Below are 22,101 nucleotides of genomic sequence, written 5' to 3' on the forward strand. Positions count from 1 at the left end.
ACTAGTGCACTATGAAGGGAATAGGATGCCATTTGGGACAGGCGGTCATGGATGGTCTTACCTGGTCACTGTATCCAGGCCACCACACCTGGAGCAGGTTGAACTGGGCAGGTAACAAACTAGATGCTTTGGAGCTTTGAGCACATTCACACACACACACACTGTACTTATGTCACTCATGTACGTACATTACTTAGCGTCACAGGGAACATGGCTTGGGGGAAAATCAGGCGCACTATTCCATTGTGTGTGTGTATCACCCATATGCATCAATGTAATCTGTGTGTGCTTGTGTGTGTGTCTTTGTGTGTGCGTAACCACCAATGTCACCTTCATGGAACACTATACATGGAGCATCCTTCAGAATGTAACAGATCATGCTTGCAGGCAGATATTGATAAGGTCATCCCTTCCCAAGGTCACTTCCACATGTATGCGCATTCCATTTCAACCTCTATATATCATACATAACTATATACATCCTATATGATCTGTTTCTATGTGTTTAAGACGGGTTGAAACCTAGCTCTGCTTTCTTTAAGGACACACTGAAGCAAGAGGTCTTTATGAGCCAGTCAGATCAGGAACAGTCAGTGTGTGTGTTGCATGTCTGCGTGTGCCATGTGTTTGCCATGTGAGTCATCCTCAAGTGTGAGGGTCTAAGTAGTAAGATCCTCTCCTCCTACTCTCCACTCTCCTCCTTCCACCCCCTCTCTCTCCTATTTCCACCTCCTCTCTCTCCTCCTTCCACCTCCCCTCTCATTCTTCCAACTCCTCCCCTCTCCTCCTTTCACCTCCTCTCTCCTTCCACCTCCTCCCTCTCTACTCCTTCCACCTCCTCTCTCTCCTCCTTCCACCTCCTCTCATTCTTCCACCTTCTCTGTCTCCTCCTCCCTCTCTACCTCCTTCCACCTCCTCCCTCTCTCCTCCTTTCACCTCCTCCCACCTTCTCCCTCTCTCCTCCTTCCACCTCCTCTCTCCTCCTTCCATCTCCCCTCTCTCCTCCTTCAACCTCCTCCCCATCTCCTCCTTTCACCTCCTCCCTCTCCTCTCCTTCCACCTCTCTCTCTTCCTTCCACCTCCTCTCTCTCCTCTCTCTCCTACCTCCTGTCCCTCCTCCTTCCACCTCCCCTCACTCCTCCTTCCACCTCCTCCCTTTCTACTCCTTCCAACTCCCCTTGCTCCTCCTTCCACCTCCCCTCTCCCCTCCTTCCCTCTTCTCCTTCCACCTCCTCCCTTTCTCCTCCTTCCACCTCCTCCCTCTCTACTCCTTCCACCTCCTCCCTCTCTACTCCTTCCACCTCCTCTCTCTACTCCTTCCACCTCCTCTCTCCTCTCCTTCCACCTCCTCCCTCTCTACTCCTTCCACCTCCTCTCTACTCCTTCCACCTCCTCCCCTCTCTACTCCTTCCACCTCCTCTCTACTCCTTCCACCTCCTCCCTCTCTCCTACCCCTCTCTACTCCTTCCACCTCCTCCCTCTCTACTCCTTCCACCTCCTCCCTCTCTACTCCTTCCACCTCCTCCCTCTCTACTCCTTCCACCTCCTCTCTCTCCTCCTTCCACCTCCTCCCTCTCTACTCCTTCCACCTCCTCTCTCTCCTCCTTCCACCTCCTCTCTCCTCCTTCCACCTCCTCTCTCTCCTACCTCCTGTCCCTCCTCCTTCCACCTCCCCTCGCTCCTCCTTCCACCTCCTCCCTTTCTACTCCTTCCACCTCCTCCCCCCTCCTTCCACCTACTCCCTCTCTACTCCTTCCACCTCCTCCCTCTCTACTCCTTCCACCTCCTCCCCTCCTTCCACCTCTCTACTCCTTCCACCTCCTCTCTCCACCTTCCACCTCTCATCTCTCCTCCTTCCATTTCCACTCTCTTTCAGTCAAATATACACACTTTTAGTGCTCATCGTTCCCCTCTTATCAGGGACTGATTCAGATCTCAGGTGTGAGACCTGGGACGCCAGGTGAACGCTGCCCTGGCTAGTCAGTCAGTGAGAAACGAAAACCAGCAGTACTAGAGATCTGGAGGTGTTGGATGTGAATTATGCCTGACCCTAAAGACGCCTACTGAACACACACAGAGATAACATCAGCTAGCACAGAGGGGGAGGGGTCGCACAGGCACACACACAGAGAGATAAGTAAACAGTTGTCTGACGTAAACCAGTGGTGACTAATGCTGTGACGTCTACTAAACAGTCCTATGACCATGGTTGGAATACAGAATGAACAATACGCTTGAATGTGTCCTGTTGTTATGTGCCCTGTTGTGTTCTCATCCCTCTATTCTTTGGAAGTAGTCTTCCTCCACCTAGTGGTGGTTAACCAACACACTCCCACAGGGACTAAGCTCTACTACAGAGCAGCAAGAGAAATTAACCACACGTTTTAATACCTCTGGGCCCTGGTCAAAAATATGGCACTATAAAGGGAATAGGGTGCCATTTGTAACGCAAACTATGTGAGGTCAGAGAGAGAACTGTCTTCATTTCAGCTTCCTCCTATGATGTGGACAAGACAACAAACAGTGTATGTGAACTATAATAAGGTGCACTTGGATTATGAAAACACTGCATGTGAAAAACTGCTAGATTTGTGGTCAGAGTTATCGATAGAGAGAGGGGACATGATGGCACAGTCAATCAGAAGAGTCTCTGAGATAAGTTCTGTAGCAAAATAGATTCCATTAAATTACTAGAGGGGCTATGTCATAAACCCTCAAAGTTCCAGAATTGGGTGAAAATGGCAGCCATTGTGGTCAGGGAGAAAACCAAACCAGTCTAATTGGAATGAATGGCAGTAATCCTGGTTTTATGTATGCTGGAAAATTTAAGTAAGGAATGTGATATATTGGAAAGTATGTAATAGAATTACGGTCAACCTAAAATATTGTCATATAATCATAAATACAGTTTATACGGGTTTTATATCATTTGCAGTAAAAAAAAAAAACACTAAAATATGTCAACAGACCATCAATGTCTACATTTGTTTTCTTGGAAAACAGAGTGATACAATATCAGTACTTGCTGCATTTACAACTTGTCTAAATCCTATCATCAACTGATTTCAGCCGGTATATGGCTGTGGATTGACTGCATTGTTTGAATAGAATGTTGGCATATTGGCAATTAATTTGAAATATTTATGGAATCATTCCTCTATAATTAGCTGGCAAGCTAACACACAGAGTGCAGATAAATTCTTCAAATTCATTATTTGACACCATCTTATCACAGCACTGGCAAACCATGGTTGACAAACTCCCTAACCAAAATGGCTGACCTTTATTTGTAAGATTTAGACAAGTTGTAAATGCAACAAGTACTGATATTGTATCACTCTGTTTTCCAAGAAAACAAATGTAGACATTGATGGTCTGTTTACATATATTTTAGTGTTTGAAATTTTGCAGGACGAAATCTCTTGAGATGCACCATGTCGTTTTCAAGTGTCCAAATGAAAAATAACTAAACAAACAATACTTAGTAATGATACATTAACAGCATAATAGGGCTACAAGTAAAACTACTGCTCCAACTACTAATACAACTAAGTACCTATAATATATACATAAACTCAGCAAAAAAAGAAACGTCCTCTCCCTGTCAACTGCATTTATTTTCAGCAAACTTAACATGTGTAAATATTTGTATGAACATAACAAGATTCAACAACTGAGACAAACTGAACAAGTTCCACAGGCATGTGACTAACAGAAATGGAATGTGTCCCTGAACAAAGGGGGGGGGGTCAAAATCAAAAGTAACAGTCAGTATCTAGTGTGGCCACCAGCTGCATTAAGTACTGCAGTGCATCTCCTCCTTATAAACTACACCAAATTTGCCAGTTCTTGCTGCGAGATGTTACCCCACTCTTCCACCAAGGCACCTGCAAGTTCCCGGACATTTCTGGGGGAAATGGCCCTAGCCCTCACCCTCCGATCCAACAGGTCCCAGACGTGCTCAATGGGATTGAGATCCAGGCTCTTCGCTGGCCATGGCAGAACACTGACATTCCTGTCTTGCAGGAAATCACACACAGAACGAGCAGTATGGCTGCTGGCATTGTCATGCTGGAGGGTCATATCAGGATGAGCCTGCAGGAAGGGTACCACATGAGGGAGGAGGATGTCTTCCCTGTAACGCACAGCGTTGAGATTGCCTGCAATGACAACAAGCTCAGTCCCATGATGCTGTGACACCCTAGACCATGACGGACGGACCCTCCACTTCCAAATCGATCCCGCTCCAGAATACAGGCCTCGGTGTAACGCTCATTCCTTTGACGATAAACGCAAATCCGACCATCACCCCTGATGAGACAAAAACGCAACTCGTCAGTGAAGAGTACTTTTTGCCAGTCCTGCCTGGTCCAGCGACGGTGGGTTTGTGCCCATAGGCGACGTTGTTGCCGGTGATGTCTGGTGAAGACAGGCCTACAAGCCCTCAGTCCAGCCTCTCTCAGCCTATTGCGGACAGTATGAGCACTGATGGAGGGATTGTGCATTCCTGGTGTAACTCGGGCAGTTGTTGTTGCCATCCTGTACCTGTCCCGCAGGTGTGATGTTCGGATGTACCGATCCTGTGCAGGTCTTGTTACACGTGGTCTGCCAATGCGAGGACGATCAGCTGTCCGTCCTGTCTGCCTGTAGCACCGTCTTAGGCGTCTCACAGTCCAGACATTGCAATTTATTGCCCTGGCCACATCTGCAGTCCTCATGTCTCCTTGCAGCATGCCTAAGGCACGTTCATGCAGATGAGCAGGGACCCTGGCAATCTTTCTTTTGGTGTTTTTCAGAGTCAGTAGAAAGGCCTCTTTAGTGTCCTAAGTTTTCATAAATGTGACCTTAATTGCTAACCGTCTGTAAGCCGTTAGTGTTTTAACGACCGTTCCACAGGTGCATGTTCATTAATTGTTTATGGTTCATTGAACAAGCATGGGAAACAGTGTTTAAACCCTTTACAATGAAGATCTGTGAAGTTATTTGGATTTTTACGGATTATCTTTGAAAGATAGGGTCCTGAAAAAGGGACGTTTCTTTTTTTGATGAGTTTACAGACAAATATCTTCACATGGTGATATTTCTATTAGCTAGTTAAAAACACAAACAGTTTGTTCTTAACATTTGAAAAATAGCTCTTAAATTCACTGTGATTCCAGTCAGTTGGGTCTTTGTAGCTGAAAGATCTTACTCTAACCTCACGATGTACCCTTGGAATGTGTAATGGCTGCTGTTGTCGAAATAAGTAATATGAGTCTTGTAAAGTTAGGTGTTCCTTAAATTTAAGTTAATGCAATTAAAGATAAATTGTTACCAATGCAATTGTCTTCTGTTTGGGAGTGACAGCCCATTTAGTGATTCAGGCAATGTGTCTTATAATGGCATCATACGAAGGTTCATGTCCATTCTAGTATTCTAATTCCTAACTCTATGTCTGTAGCACCCTAATAATGGTGAGGTAATTTTGAAGTCATTGTGAGGTCACTTCCTCCCCCTGGTCCACTTCCTACTGACTCCACATAGAATTAGAATGATCAGAACAGACATTCCTGATTAATGCAAACTTTGTGGCTTTGGATAAAAGTGATCTAAGAGCTTTGTCCTTTCTACTCATTCTAATTCTATTGCAACAAGTCCTGCTCTGCCGCCATGTTGAGTCAGATATAAAAAAAAGAGTTATGATGAGTCATGTCTCCTCGCTCTAACTCTATGTCACTTCCTCTTCTTCTTCCTCCTCGGGCAGGTTGCCGGGGCAGGGCTCCATTGTTACTGCGACGGCCATTCCGCTGCGTCCTAGCAACATGTTGGTGATGGACGTCCACTGGTTGGTGTCAGGGCAGTAACTCTCAACACTGGACAGAAACCCTGTGGAGTTAAAACCACCTGGAGGCAGGAGGGAGGGAGAGGAAGAGGGACAGCGAGAGAGGAAGAGGGATGGAAGGCAAAGAGAGGGAAACAGGATGGGTGAATCCAAGCCTCAGCAGGAGCAATATGATATCTGGCTCTAAAGTTGGCCAAACTCTCCAGAGAGATGGCAGGTTTCTCCAGACTCACCCAGTATGAAGATGCGTCCCTGGTAGATGGTGACCCCGTGAGCGCTGCGGCAGTGCTGCATGGAGGCCACTGGCTCCCACACATCTCTGGTTACACTGTACCTCTCCATGGAGCTGAGCTGGGTATGACCGTCATACCCTCCTACTGCATACAGGTACGAGTCCACACACACCACACCTACACACACGAGGGAGAAACAGAGAGAGAGAGACGTTATCCACACACCTTGACAGGTGTACACACACACACACACACACACACACACACACACACACACTCACTCACCCAGTCCACTGCGTACAGTGGTCATGGGGGCCAGTTGGTGCCAGGTGTTGGAATCGGGGTGGAACCTCTCTGCTGTGTTCCAGCGGTTCTGGCCGTCGAACCCCCCCACCACGTACAGAGACCCCCCGCAACCTGCTACCCCCGCCCCCAGACGGGCTACTGACATGGGGCTCACAAACACCCAGCGGTTCGCCTCTGGGTCATACCTGGCAGAGAGGGAGCGAGAGAGAGAATTTATGGTTGTTATTGTCGTAAAGCTGCAATATGTAACTTTTTGGGCAACCCGACCAAATTTACATAGAAATGTGAGTTAAAGAAAGAACGTCTAAGAAGCAGTAGATCTGTTCTATGTGTGTTATTTCTATGCTTCCCATTCTTAAGTTTTGCTTTTGAATCTTTTACTTTCGGTTTCGTACACCAGCGTCAAACAGCTGAAAATACAATATTTTTGGTTATGGAAAAGATATTTCACAGCGGTTAAGATGGTACAAAGATTCTCTACACTATACTTGCTTGTTTTGTCACATAAATTGAAATTAGGCAAACTATTAGAATTTTTGCGATTTCTGCATAGTGCAATGCTCATTATCATTGTTATCATCATAACCTGAGTGCATGAGACTGTAGGAGCTATCAGAGTGTGAGTTAGATAGTTATACTAACTCATTATATAGGAGCCAGGTAACTTACAGTGCATTGACTAAAGCTACGTACTTTGTGAGGTGTCTAGCTGAGAGGAGAGGCAAGGGTGGATGGATGGAAGGAAGATAGAAAAAAAGGCAGGAAGGACACATCTCTGAGGTATTCTACCAGAGTCACGGGTCCTTTTAGCTGCTCAGCGAGTTGCAAAACATTCCCAACCGGATTGACATTCCTTGGAAGCAGGTACCAACACAGCCGGACCAAAGGCTGTCACACTAATTAGTCCCCCACCTTGGGCTCAGGAATTTCTACATTATCTTGGGGAATTTGCACTACCTCTCACTCTCTTTCTGCTCTCTCTCTCCTCTTTCTGTCTTCTCTCCTCTACACCCCCCTTCTCCTCACTATTTCTTTCTCCTCCTCCTCCTCCTCACCTCTCCACGGTGTTATGATGCGTAGACCCCTGGGACCCCCCCACGGCGTAAATGCTCCCGTCCACCACGGCCACCCCCACCCTGTTCCTGGGGGTGTTGAGGGAGGCGTGCTGGCTCCACTGATTGGTCATGGGGTTGTAGCAGCACAGGGAACTGGACTCAGTGTTGTTCTGTAGGGACAGGTTCCTGCCTCCCACCTGAGGATGAGGGAAAGAGGGAGGGAGAGAGGGAGGGAAGGATGGAGAGGGGGAGGGGTTAGATAGAAAGACAAGGCCGTAAAAAGCAAGGTGTGTGTGTGCGTTCGTGTACCGTGTAGAGCAGGCCAAACAGCACACAGGAGCCCAGACCACTGCAGGGAGAGCCCATGTCAGCTAGCTTCAGCCAGATGTTCCTACCAGGGTCATAGGCCTCCAAAGAAGACAGAGAGTGCTGCCGATACCTGGGATGGAAGACAGGAGGATCAGACAGTGCATAACCATAATAGGATTATATCATCATACTCGTATGATATCATCCAATTATCTCATTGTATTGTATCGTGTCCTACGCTCTACTATCCTACTACACCCCATCCCATCATATGTTTGTAGACTACCCTCCAGCTACGTAGATAAGCTGTGTTCCACGCTGAGGCGCAGGGGGGAGGGGCTTCCTCAACGCCATTTCCTGGAATATCTTAGACAGGAAGTCTCTACAGGAGTTGGCCTGGAATGAAGGAACATATCAATCAATTCCAGCAGCCGGTCATAGATGAATAGACGACATAGGTTTCATAGATAGGGACTTGCCTTGCTGAGGATGGGGCAGGACTGGAGCTGTATCTTGATGAACTTGGGAGGCAGAGCGTAGACGTGGAGAGCATTGAGGAGGGCGTGGAGATAAGGAGCTCTGCTCTCCACGTCCCATCGCACCCAGTCTGTACAAGCCTTGTACACCTGACATCAAGGAGCTCATGGTCAAACTTTGGCAGGCGGTTATCTTGATTTTCACATAGAAATATGCATATAAGTGAAATATATAAATATACACCTCAGGATAAACCATGTATATAGAATATAAATCAAATCCATACCTCTGACTCACAGAGCACCTTGAGGCTGTCTTGGCTGATGAGCTCCAACAGCTGACAGTGAGACAGACTGAAGAACTCCTCCTCTTTGGTTACCTGGGGTAGGGACAAATAGACACACAGTCAACACGCGTCACATGCTCACACACACAAACACAGTCTGTCAATAAGGCATTTCTATGTCCGACTAAGCACACTGTTTTAGTCTATAGGGAACAGGTGACGTCAGGGGACCCTTCACCAAACGACAGTTGCAGACTTCTCATGGTCTTATACAACATTGACAAGACTTACCAACCTTGACTTTTTCATGACGTGTCTCTTGTACACGTACTGCTTAACTGAGCTGTGTGTATATAAGTCGGGGGTCTGAGCCTCATAAAGTGCATCATATCTGAACAGGTATTGTATCAGAATGAGGGGTGCTGTAGATCTGCTGGTGTTGTTGTTCTGTCTGTCTGGGGCATGGACTCAGGAGGAGAGTGTTCTTTCTGTCTGGGGTATGGACTCAGGAGGAGAGTGTTCTGTCTGTCTGGGGCATGGACTCAGGAGGAGAGTGTTCTGTCTGTCTGGGGCATGGACTCAGGAGGAGAGTGTTCTGTCTGTCTGGGGCATGGACTCAGGAGGAGAGTGTTCTGTCTGTCTGGGGCATGGACTCAGGAGGAGAGTGTTCTGTCTGTCTGGGGCATGGACTCAGGAGGAGAGTGTTCTGTCTGTCTGGGGCATGGACTCAGGAGGAGAGTGGAGGGTGTTCTGTCTGTCTGGGGCATGGACTCAGGAGGAGAGTGGAGGGTGTTCTGTCTGTCTGGGGCATGGACTCAGGAGGAGAGTGGAGGGTGTTCTGTCTGTATGGGGAATGGACTCAGGAGGAGAGTGGAGGGTGTTCTGTCTGTATGGGGAATGGACTCAGGAGGAGAGTGGAGGGGTCAGAGAGAGTGGCATCACTCAACAGGGACACAGTGCAGGGAGAGAGCAGGGTGAGTGAGGTTCAGATGGAGAGATGACCAACGAACAGACCACCACCGCCCGTGACATCTGGACTGAGATGAAGGAGCTTAGAGACATGGTGCACAACCTGGGAACCATCATAGTGGAGCAGAGAGAAGAGCTGAGGAACATGGTGCACAACCTGGGAACCATTGTAGTGGAGCAGAGAGAGAAGCTGAGGAACATGGTGCACAACCTGGGAACCATCGTAGTGGAGCAGAGACAGGAGCTGAGGAACATGGTGCACAACCTGGGAACCATCGTAGTGGAGCAGAGAGAGAAGCTGAGGAACATGGTGCACAACCTGGGAACCATCGTAGTGGAGCAGAGAGAGGAGCTGAGGAACATGGTGCACAACCTGGGAACCATCATAGTGGAGCAGAGAGAGAAGCTGAGGAACATGGTGCACAACCTGGGAACCATCGTAGTGGAGCAGAGAGAGGAGCTGAGGAACATGGTGCACAACCTGGGAACCATCGTAGTGGAGCAGAGAGAGAAGCTGAGGAACATGGTGCACAACCTGGGAACCATCGTAGTGGAGCAGAGAGAGGAGCTGAGGAACATGGTGCACAACCTGGGAACCATTGTAGTGGAGCAGAGAGAGGAGCTGAGGAACATGGTGCACAACCTGGGAACCATCGTAGTGGAGCAGAGAGAGAAGCTGAGGAACATGGTGCACAACCTGGGAACCATTGTAGTGGAGCAGAGAGAGGAGCTGAGGAACATGGTGCACAACCTGGGAACCATCGTAGTGGAGCAGAGAGAGAAGCTGAGGAACATGGTGCACAACCTGGGAACCATTGTAGTGGAGCAGAGAGAGAAGCTGAGGAACATGGTGCACAACCTGGGAACCATCGTAGTGGAGCAGAGACAGGAGCTGAGGAACATGGTGCACAACCTGGGAACCATTGTAGTGGAGCAGAGAGAGGAGCTGAGGAACATGGAGGTCAGACTGACAGCCAATGAGGCTGAGGTATAGAAACACAGTGGTGGACCTTAGAAACCACCATGGGGAAGATGAAGATAAAAGGACACAGTTGATTTAACAGGTATGGTTGTAAAGGTGTACATTGAAGGAACTAAGTGAGACACAGCGTCCCACTGTTTATAATGACTTGAAGAAGGGTTAACATTGTTTCATGTTGGACGTAAAGTTACTGGTGACTTAGTGTGAATATGTCTGTTGTTTTCAGGCCTGGAGGCCAGACTGAGTGCCAGTGAGAGCCAGGTGAGGGAGCTGACGAGAGCAGCTGCAGTTATGGTAAAATGGATGTAAACAACATTGATTTTGAGTCGGGGATCAGTTCATTTCACTAAATCTACATTGCTGCAGAATTCACTGCTGCACAAGTATAATGTATTAAATACCATTGAGAACCTGTGAACCATTAAACATACTGTCATTTGCACTCTGTGATTGAGAATAGAAGAATGATGTAATTGTATCAGTATCATCAAGTAACTCTACCGTTTTCTCTCTCCTGTGTTCATGGGCAAACCAAAAGTGGCATTCTCTGCTGGTTTGAGCCACAATGGACCTGTAGGCCCCTTCCATAATGTCACCACCCCGGTCTACACCAGAGTCATCGCCAACACCTACGACCCGACAACAGGTAGTCACTTTACGGCCCAACCATATAGACTGACTTTAGTCTAGGAGTTCAAGCTATATTAAAGCATGTATGCAAAATGTTCTTGTTCTCTGCTCCAGGTATCTCCACACCACCAGTAAGATGTGTCTACTACTTGAGATTCACTGCCATGAACAACTTTTCCATTGCCTTCAGAAAGTATTCACACCCCTATACTTTTTCCACATTTTGTTGTGTTACGGCCTGAATAAAAATGCAATTTTGTTTGAAAATCTGAAATGTCTTGAGTCAATAAGTAATCAACCCCTTCTTTATGGCAAGCCTAAATAAGTTCAGGAGTAAAACTGTGCTTAACAAGTCACATAATAATTTGCATGGACTCACTCTGTGACCACTAACATTGAGTGGTTGCTGCCAACATACTGACTCAAACCTCTATCCACTTTAATAATACAAAATTGGATGTAATAAATGTATCACTAGTCACTTTAAACAATGCCACTTTATATAATATTTACATACCCTACAATACTCATCTCATATGTATATACTGTACTCTATACCATCTACTGCATCTTGTCTATGCCGTTCAGCCATCGCTCATCCATATATCTATATGTACATATTCTTATTCATTCCGGTAGTTGTTGTGAAATTGTTAGATTACTTGTTAGATATTACTGCATGGTCGGAACTAGAAGCAGAAGCATTTCGCTACACTCGCATTAACATCTGCTAACCATGTGTATGTGACCAATAAAATGTGATCTGATCAATAATAGTGTTTAACATGATTTTTGAATGACTACCTCATCTCTGTACCGCACACATACAATTATCTGATAGGTCCTTCAATCGAAAAAAGTGAATTTCAAGCACAGATTCAACCACAAAGACCAGGGAGGTTTATAATGCTCCTAAAGAAGGGCACCAATTGGTAGATGTATAAAAATAAAAAGCAGATGCTGAATATCACTTTGAGCATGGTGAAGTTATTAATTAGGCTTTGGATGGTGTACCAATACACCCAGTCACTACAAAGATATACATGTCCTTCCTAACTCAGTTGCCAGAGAGGAAGGAAATTCCTCAGGGGTTTCACCATGAAACCAATGGTGATTTTTAACAGTTACAGATTTTATTGGTTGTGATATGAGAAAACTGAGGATGGATCAACAGCATTGTAGTTACTCCACAATATTAACCTAAATGACAGAGTGAAAAAAAGGAAGCCTGTACAGAATAAAAAATATTCCAAAACATGCATCCCTTTTGCAATAAGGCACTTAAGGAATACTGCAAAAAATGTGGCAAAGAAATGTACTTTTTATCCTGAATACAAAGCGTTGTGTTTGTGGGAAATCCATCACTGAGTACCACTCTTCATATTTTCATGCATGGTGGTGGCTTCATCATGTTATGGGTATGCCTAGTTACAGTTTTGACTTAAATCGGCTTGAAAATCTATGGCAAGATTTGAAATTGACTTTCTAGCAATGATCAACAACCAACTTGACAGTGCTTGAAGAACCTTTTCAAAAGAACAAAATGGGCAAATATTGTACAATCCAGGTGTGCAAAGCTCTTAGAGACTTACCCCAAAAGACTGTAATCACTGCCAAAGGTGTTTCTAACAGATATTCTCTCAGGGGGGTGAATACTTATCTAATCAAGATATAATAGCGTTTCATTTTTAATATATATATTTTTATAAATGTTAGAATTACTCTTCCACTTTGACAGAGTATTTTGTGTAGACCGTTTACCAAATTTAAACACACTTTAACAACAAAATGTGGAAAAAGTCAAGGGGTGTGAATCCTGTATAATTACGACTTCAAGCCTGACGATAAGCATAAGCACATTTCTAATGCTTTCACTCTACAACTGATGAAGGGTGTATATACTGTGTACATGCGCAATCCTACATTGTGGAAGCTCTGGGATTCCTACCAAAACCATAACCCCTTCAGTGGCTTCCTCCTCTTCACAGTGTGAAAACATCATGGATGCTGTAATGGTCTCTAAAAGTCTGTATGTCAGGGCCTCTTGGTTCGTCTAACGTCTATCAACAAAAGGCAAAATCGTCTTTGTCTCGTTGATGTTTTATAGTCTTTATGACACGATGCTAAAATAGCTCATGTGTACAGCAATATGACAGCTGCTTGACAGACAGCAACATTATTTTGGCCCAAATCCAGCCCACATCTGAAAGGTTACTTCAGGTCACTTCAGACACATAGCCAGCCATATTGGCTACATTATGTGAGTGAGATACAAAGTGTGTGTGTGTGTGTGTGTGTGTGTGTGGTTCCTACCTCATTGAAGTGTGTGTTGATGTACTCGCGGCTCCTCAGGTGCAGCTCGGTGCAGCCAATCTCCTCAGCGAAGCGAGCGATGCCGATCACGTTGGCTGGCTCCAAGTTTTTAGTGAGGTAGTCACAGCAAGCCTTAGCCACGTCTTCTATCTGGTACCTGACACACACGCACACGTTCAATGAGGTAGTCACAACACGCCTTAAAGGTACAGAAGGATTCATCATATAAGACACCAGGAAAAACTTTATAAGTAGACCATCTTCCAGTCAAATTATTTATGTCACCACATAGACTCTTACCTCATGGCGGCCAGTAGGAGGTGCAGCACACACTTCTCCCCCACGGTGATGCGTGAGGTGTAGGCGAAGTCAATGAGCCTCCCTACCACCTGGGGGCAGACATCACGTAGCGTCACCTCGGAGGCGTGGCATTCCTTAAAGCTGCTGGTGAACATGGCTTTGAAGTATGGGCTGCAGGATGCCAGCACCACTTTATGCACCTGAGGTTGGGAGGGGAGGTGTGGCCAATCTTATACATGTGGGTGGGGTGCAGGCTTTTACGCCAACCAAGCAGTAAAACACCTGATTCAACTAAGAAAGTATTTTACAGCCTTTTGCTTTGATAAGCAACCCTCTGGGGTAATGCACAAGGATAACGTTGTATTTTACAGTCAAGTATCACCTTATACAGCTTTATAAGTAGGAACAAAGAGCAGCCCTCTCACCTTGAAGTCGACGGTCGTGTCCTTATAGGTGACGTGTAGGGTGATGTCACACAGCATCTCGTGCCTTCTGAAGTCCTCCATGGCCTGCAGGGCTCTGGATGGGTGGGTCTCTATGGTGTAGTCCAGGTACCCAGACCCCCGCATCGACGGCACCGCGATGGCAGAGAAATCTGCATCCCTGGTGAGGCGCTTCTTCCTGGGGCACAGCATCCTGACCGATGGGGGGCTGGAGGTTGTGGGAGTTTGTCTGTCTTAGGGACTGATTAACCAAATCAATGGACTAAGTATTGATTTTCCCTGAATCCCCCAAGTCGACTTTTGCACCCGATTAATCCTTAATCCTTGAATGATTGTAACACAGTGCATAGTGCATAGTCACTCAACGCGTGATACTTATCGATATTACGAAACGTTCAGGAGGAGTGGGGTTTTCCACGCAGTATCTGTTATTACAAATCAAAGTCCTACACAAGTAACAGCCACGTACCCCTCCATTTGTCCGATTTGATGATTAGAACTTCCATCCATCACTGTTGGCAGTATTTCCTCCAGAGTCAATGTGTTGATAATATTTTCACCTCTCTAGCATAGCTATCTAGTGACTAGGCTGTTACAACACACACATATCATCAACGCTAGTCAGTCAGATATCACAGGAAAAAAACAGTCATGTTGCTGAGATTACTGATTTCATCCAAAGACTTCTAGTTCAGTCCACAATTACATATTCAGTCCAGAGATTCCAATTTTAGTCCAGAAATGCCTAAATTAGTCTGATATTTCAGATTTTGGTCCTGATATTCCTGGTTTAAGAACTATTCCTATTTAGTCCATGGAGTTCTAGTTTATTCCAGAGATTCCATCTTTAGAGCAGATATTCCTGATTTAGTCCATGAGATTCCAATTTCGTCCTTTGGTGTTGGGCTTCCAGTTCTGGGGTTCAGGAATGAAGCATTGGTTGGCCATTCTTCACTTGTTGTCCTCTAAATCCATTATGTCCAAGAAAGATGACATCAGGGATGATCTGGTGGCTTCTGTTTGTCTGGGAGCAAATTAAGACAATATAGTCATTAGGAGAGGCAGCATGTGTGTATCCAATGGAGTGTGTATATCAAATGTTTTAACCCCACCCCACACACACACACACACACACACACACACACACACACACACACACACACACACCACTGTCAACAGACCTAGGGCTGTGATGATTATGGAATTTGTGTAAAGATGAATTGCAATGCAAATGACCACGGTTATTGTCATAATTGTAATTTTGGCAAAAATGTTTTGAGCTTGTAACATATCCTTTAAAATTAGCTTTGGCATACCTAATGAATAGAACACAGCATTGGTGACACCCCTGTCTCTGAAACAAATGGTTTTCACCTCTTAAACTTTTGGAAATGAAGTTGTTCTGCTCGTAAAATGATTACCAACTTTACCCTCTTCATGTACACAGAACATAAATATAAAACGCAGCATGCAACAATTTCAAAGATTTTACTGAATTACAGTTCATAAAAGGAAATCAGTCAACTGAAATTTATCAGGCCCTAATCTATGGATTTCACATGACTGGGTAAACAGATATGCATCTGTTGGTCACAGTTACAGTTGAAGTCGGAAGTTTACATACACTTAGGTTGGAGTCATTAAAACTCGTTTTTCAAACACTCCACAAATTTCTTGTTAACAAACTATAGTTTTGGCAAGTCGGTTAGGACATCTACCCGTGCATGTGATTTTTCCAACAATTATTTACAGACAGATTATTTCACTTATAATTCACTAGATCACAATTCCAGTGGGTCAGAAGTTTACATACACTAAGTTGACTGTGCCTTTAAAGAGCTTGGAAAATTCCAGAAAATGATGTCATGGCTTTAGAAGCTTCTGATGGGCTAATTGACATAATTTGAGTCAATTGGAGGTGTACCTGTGGCTGTATTTCAAGGCATACCTTCAAACTCAGTGCCTCTTTGCTTGACATCATGGGAAAATCAAAAGAAATCAGCCAAGACCTCAGAAAAAAAATTGTAGACCTCCACAAGTCTGGTTCATCCTTGGGAGCAATTTCCAAACACATAACGGTACCACGTTCATCTGTACAAACAATAGTACGCAAGTATAAACACCATGGGACCACGCAGCCATCATACCGCTCAGGAAGGAGACGCGTTCTGTCTCCTAGAGATTAACGTACTTTGGTGCGAAAAGTGCAAATCAATCCCAGAACAACAGCAAAGGACCTTGTGAAGATACTGGAGGAAACAGGTACAAAAGTAACTATATCCACAGTAAAATGAGTCCTATATGGACATAACCTGAAAAGGCCACTCAGCAAGTAAGAAGCCACTGCTCCAAAACCTCCATAAAAAAGCCAGACTACGGTTTGCAACTGCACATGGGGACAAAGATCGTACTTTTTGGAGAAATGTCCTCTGGTCTGATGAAACAGAAATATTACTGTTTGGCCATAATGACCATCGTTATGTTTAGAGGAACAAGGGGGAGGCTTGCAAGCCGAAGAACACCATCCCAACCGTGAAGCACGGGGGTGGCAGCATCATGTTGTGGGAGTGCTTTGCTGCAAGAGGGACTGGTGCACTTCACAATATAGATGGCATCATGAGGTAGGGAAATTATGTGGATATATTGAAGCAACATCTCAAGACATCAGTCAGGAAGTTAAAGCTTTGTCACAAATGGGTCATGACCCCAAGCATACTTCCAAAGTTGTGGCAAAATGGCTTAAGGACAACAAAGTCAAGGTATTGGAGTGGCCATCACAAAGCCCTGACTTCAATCCCATAGAAAATTTGTGGCCAGAACTGAAAAAGCGTGTTCGAGCAAGGAGGCCTACAAACCTGACTCAGTTACACCAGCTCTGTCAGGAGGAATGGGCCAATATTCCCCCAACTTATTGTGGGAAGCTTGTGGAAGTATACATGAAATGTTTGACCCAGGTTAAGCAATTTAAAGGCAATGCTACCAAATACTAATTGAGTGTATGTAAACTTCTGACCCACTGGAAATGTGATGAAAGAATTAAAAGCTGAAATAAATCATTCTCTCTACTATTATTCTGATATTTCACATTCTTAAAATAAAATGGTGATCCTAACTGACCTAAGACAGGGAATTTTTACTAGGATTAAAGGTCAGAAATTGTGAAAAACTGAGTTTAAATGTAAACTGCTGACTTCAACTGTACCTTAACAAAAAGGAGGTAGGGGTCGTGGATCAGAAAACCAGTCAGTATCTGGTGTGAACACCATTTGCCTCATGCAGCGCGACATCTCCTTTGCATAAAGACATTTTTACATTTTAGACATTTAGCAGATGCTCTTATCCAGAGCGACTTACAGTAGTGAGTGCATACATTTCATACCATGCATTTTTGTTTTGTACTGACCCCCCGTGGGAATCGAACCCACAACCCTGGCGTTGCACACACCATGCTGGCGTTGCAAACACCTTGCTCTACCAACTGAGCCACAGGGAAGGCCCAAAGTTGATCAGGCTGTTGATTTTGGCCTGTGGAATGTAGTCCCACTCTTCTTCAATGGCTGTACGAAGTTTGCTGGATATTGGCGGGAACTGAAACACACTGTCGTACATGTCAATCCAGAGGATCCCAAACATCCTCAATGGGTGACATGTCTCGTGAGTATGCAGGCTATGGAAGAATTGGAACATTTTCAGCGTCCAGGAATTGTGTACAGATTCTTGCGAAATGGGGCTGTGCATTATCATGCTCAAACATGAGGTGATGGTGGCAGATGAATGGCACGACAATGGGCCCCTCTTCACAACATTGACATCAGCAAACCGCTTGCCCACAGGATGCCATCTGCCCGGTACAATTGAAACCGGGATTCATCCGTGAAGAGCACACTTCTCCAGCATACCAGTGGCCATCGAAGGTGAGCATTTTCCCACTTAAGTCAGTTTCGACACCAAACTGCAATCAGGTCAAGACCCTTGTGAAGAAGACGAGCACACAGATGAGCTTCACCGAGACTGTTTCTGACAGTTTGTGCAGACGTTCTTTAGTTGTGCAAGCCCACAGTTTCATCAGCTGTCCAGGTGGCTGGTCTCAGACGATCCCGCAGGTGAAGAAACTGGATGTGGAGGTCCTGGGCTGGCGTGGTTACACCTGGTCTGAGGTTGTGAGACTGGTTGGACATACTGACAAATTCTCTGAAACAACAGCTCTGATGGACATTCCTGCAGTCAGCATACCAATTGAATGCTCCCTCAAAACTTGAGACATCTGTGCCATTGTGTTGTGTGATAAAACTGCACATTTTAGAGTGGCCTTTTATTGTCCCCAGCACAAGGTGCACCTGTGTAATGACTATGCTGCTTAATCAGCTTCTTGATATGCCACACCTGTCAGGTGGATGGATTATCTTGGCAAAGGAGAAATGCTCACTAACAGGAATGTAAACAAATTTGTGCACAACATTTTAGAGAAATAAGCTTTTTGTGCGTATGGACATTTTTTGGAATCTTTTATTTCAAGCTCATGAAAGATGAAACCAACACTTTACATGTTGCGATTATATTTTTGTTCAGAATGAATATGAAAAATTGCTATTGGGTAAACTATATGAGAACCTCGAGCACAGTTTCACTTCCTTATGGCTTATAAATAGACGAGAGGACAAACAATCATACCAGAAATTACATAGGCCTAGCGTGGTGTGTCACCCTAAAGCTAGCCTGATCACAAGTCACAAGACCTAAACCCACCAGCCAGGAGAGAGAGGGGGGAGAGAGAAAGGGGGGATGGAAAGAGAGTGGTGAATGGCAAAAAGAGAGAGGGGATAGAAAAAGAGGGGGAGTGAGGAAGAGAAACAAACAGAGAGAGAGTCCTTCATATTCAACCCCCCCTATAAAGGTCCATTGTCCTGAGCTGTGTCCGCTGGTGCTGAACTCCTGATCTGGCTTAAGGGGTTTTAACACACCAAAACTAACCCTGTCGACACAGCAAATAGGCATACAGTCCACAGGGTGAAAAATCTGCAGCTTCAACTACTGAAACAAAGTTACACCACTAACATACAGTACCAGTCAAAAGTTTGGACACACTTACTCATTCAAAGGTTTTTCTTTATTTTTACTATATTGTAGAATAATAGTGAAGATGTCAAAACTATGATATAGCACATATGGAATCATGTAGGAACCAAAAAAGTGTTAAACAAATCAAAATATATTTTATATTTGAGATTCCTCAAAGTAGTCACCCTTTGCCTTGATGACAGCTTTGCACACTCTTGGTATTCTCTCAACCAGCTTCATGTGGAATGCTTATCCAACAGTCTTGAAGGAGTTCCCACATATGCTGAGCGAATGCCAAGAGTGTGCAAAGCTATCAACAAGACAAAGAGTGGCTACTTTGAAGAATCTCAAATATACTTTGATTTGTTTAACACTTTTTTGGTTACTACATCATTCCATATGTGTTATTTCATAGTGTTGATGTCTTCATTATTATTCTACAATGTAGAAAATAGTAAAAATAAGAGAGAAACCTGGAATGAGTAGGTATGTCCAAACTTTTGACTGGTACTGTATATGCTATACAATGTAACAAACACTAGTTGAAGCTAAGATGCAGTTTTACAGCACACACTGTTCAAACACTGTGACAGTAGCCAAAGAGTTAACCATTAACAGAATCAACAGTGGGTGTGTCCACGTGCAACAGAACCAACAAGAACACACAGTGCTGTTCTATCACTGAAGGTTGCATCGCAATACTTTGAAGTGACTTCCTCTCCTCAGCTCATCCCCTTCAGAAATTAACAACCTGACTAGAGGCATTTACAACATGGTATTTGCTATGTCATAGTGTGACACTACAGTATTCACGAAATGAAGCTTGACACCGTTATCCATGTCAATAAAATAATTTCAGGCTAGAGGTTATATGCTGAGCAACCAAACATGATCAGCAAATTAAAAATGTACTGCCAATAAATAGGTTCTCAATTGTTTAACTTCTGTTCAATTGGATGAGGATAATGTTTTATTATTTCCTAACAGGATGTGCGCTTGTACAGTACACACACACACACACACACACACACACACACACACACACACACACACACACACACACACACACACACACACACACACACACACACACACACACACACACACACACACACACCAACATTATGACTAATGAGAAGGTGGTACTGACAGACAGGTGACTCACTACAACACTTATAGAATAGGATTGTTTGTGTGTGTGTGTGTGTGTGTGTGTGTGTGTGTGTGTGTGTGTGTGTGTGTGTGTGTGTGTGTGTGTGTGTGTGACTATTTTACACTGTCATAAGGTATCTGGCACAGACATATTTGACTACACAGAAAAAAATGTTTTTCCAAGAACATAAAAGTCAACATACAAGTCAAACAATGATTAGACAATATATGAAACCATAGGCCCTAAAGCCTATGGTTTTAGGTTACTGAACAAGGTTACTGAACCCAGTTGTTACACGATAACTTCCTATGCAGGGGAAGGGTTAAACTCCGTTCACTGGAACAACTGATAAGGTGCACATAATCTGAAACCACTCAAGAGTGTACTAATAATGCTGATGACAACATGCATGACAACATGCAAAATCAATACCTTTATCTTGTTTAATTTCATTCATAATCATGACTCACTCCATAAATCAGCTATATTCTTGTTATAGATAAAAGTATTCCCTTGAGATTGTCATTATTTATACTTATCAGAATGTTTATATAGACTCTCAAACGCATAACTTTCTCTCAATTTTTCTCTGCTTCAAGGGCCCCCTACGGGCTTGAGCACAGGGGCTTCAGACCCTGTAAACACCTGCATTAATCAGCCCCTGAGTACGCACTATGCAGCTGTTGCAAGAGCTAATTTTCACTTGTAGCAAAAACAACGACTGATAGGCAGCTTAAACTTCTTAAATTCAACCATTATTGCAATGCAATTCAACGTCAGGTTTCCAGGCAAGTTTAGATTGAGATATATGAGCGAGAGTTAGTCATGTGTGGCGCTCATCTGCTTCTAAATCAGTTTTCACTTCCTTTTAGACTGCAGTGCATTCAACAACAATAAGACATGTCAAAAGTAAAATATTACACACATCCAACACTGATGTAGCCTAGCCTATATGCTCAAGTCAGTAGATACTCACCTCCCCTGCTATATTATATTTTAGGCTACAGGGATTTATTCCAAAATAGTAGTTTCCAACTAGTGTTCTTTTCGCGGACACATTCAGCTCCCTGACTGTCAGTATGGAAATCAGTCTGTCAAACTGCCGACGCAGTTGTCCTTTGATGACGCAACCGCGTAGATCTTATGTCGGCACACAAACAAAAACTTGCCACTTCACTTTTAAATGACATCGCACTTATTGAATAAAACGAGAGACTTTTTTCGGATACACTTTAGACACATTCAGATGCACAATACCTCGTTTGAAGCTGTCTCCTGTGCTGTGTGCGCCTGAACGCTGCGCGTTTCGCATTGACGTGGGGCATTCACATCACAGTAGATGCATTATATGCGCGCGGCGCGATTTCTACATCACCATGACTTAGCAACTTCAACTTCATAGCAGCATAGCCCAGCAGCACAACTTCATTAATGACGCCCGGCAAGTCGGCAAGTACGCACAAAACAACAATAACAACATTCCAAGAAATTAACCCGATTACCCGACGATTATAACGCAAGATACACCAACCCAGCGCAGTTCAGCGTGGCTGGTAGACTATCTATAACATCAGACATTTATACGCTAAAAACAAATAAACGCCCACATACTAAGGTCCTAAACAGTTTCTTTGAGTCATAAATAAATATAGTGCTCCAGGCCTATTCAATTAAACAGGCAGTACCTCATATTTAAAGTCAAATAGATCACGAAGGGTATGTGTGTGTGCAAGGTCAGCAGTTTATGAACAAAGAAACTGTACACA

The 22,101-nt window shown here is 44.5% G+C and overlaps 1 protein-coding gene across 2 annotated transcripts; it reads right to left on the minus strand.

The window, feature by feature from the left end:
- Nucleotides 1-4,614: 4,614 nt before the first annotated feature.
- Nucleotides 4,615-21,933, minus strand: keap1a (kelch-like ECH-associated protein 1a). 2 transcript variants are annotated; one of them, XM_014150425.2, is made up of 12 exons: nucleotides 21,593-21,933; nucleotides 14,107-15,148; nucleotides 13,682-13,881; nucleotides 13,382-13,538; nucleotides 8,488-8,580; nucleotides 8,204-8,350; nucleotides 8,011-8,120; nucleotides 7,725-7,854; nucleotides 7,416-7,612; nucleotides 6,340-6,545; nucleotides 6,055-6,231; nucleotides 4,615-5,883 (listed from the first exon to the last, which is right to left on the minus strand). In XM_014150425.2, the coding sequence occupies exons 2-12, from the start codon at nucleotides 14,314-14,316 to the stop codon at nucleotides 5,708-5,710; spliced, it is 1,803 nt and encodes a 600-aa protein (XP_014005900.1). In that variant the 5' UTR covers nucleotides 14,317-15,148; nucleotides 21,593-21,933; the 3' UTR covers nucleotides 4,615-5,707. The 2 variants fall into 2 exon arrangements, with proteins under 2 accessions (XP_014005900.1, XP_014005899.1); XM_014150424.2 differs by having other exon boundaries at nucleotides 21,312-21,933.
- Nucleotides 21,934-22,101: the final 168 nt, after the last annotated feature.

The sequence above is a fragment of the Salmo salar genome, chromosome ssa16, assembly GCF_905237065.1.
Source record: "Salmo salar chromosome ssa16, Ssal_v3.1, whole genome shotgun sequence".
Lineage (NCBI taxonomy): Eukaryota > Metazoa > Chordata > Actinopteri > Salmoniformes > Salmonidae > Salmo > Salmo salar.

Excerpts from the sequence above, each read along its gene's own strand:
- keap1a (XM_014150425.2), bottom strand. The coding sequence starts at position 14,316 with ATGCTGTGCCCCAGGAAGAAGCGCCTCACCAGGGATGCAGATTTCTCT. Across the intron at positions 7,855-8,010 it reads CTTATCTACGTAGCTGGAGG|GTATCGGCAGCACTCTCTGT; the intron begins GTAGTCTACAAA and ends CTTCCATCCCAG. Across the intron at positions 5,884-6,054 it reads GGGACGCATCTTCATACTGG|GTGGTTTTAACTCCACAGGG; the intron begins GTGAGTCTGGAG and ends TCCTGCCTCCAG.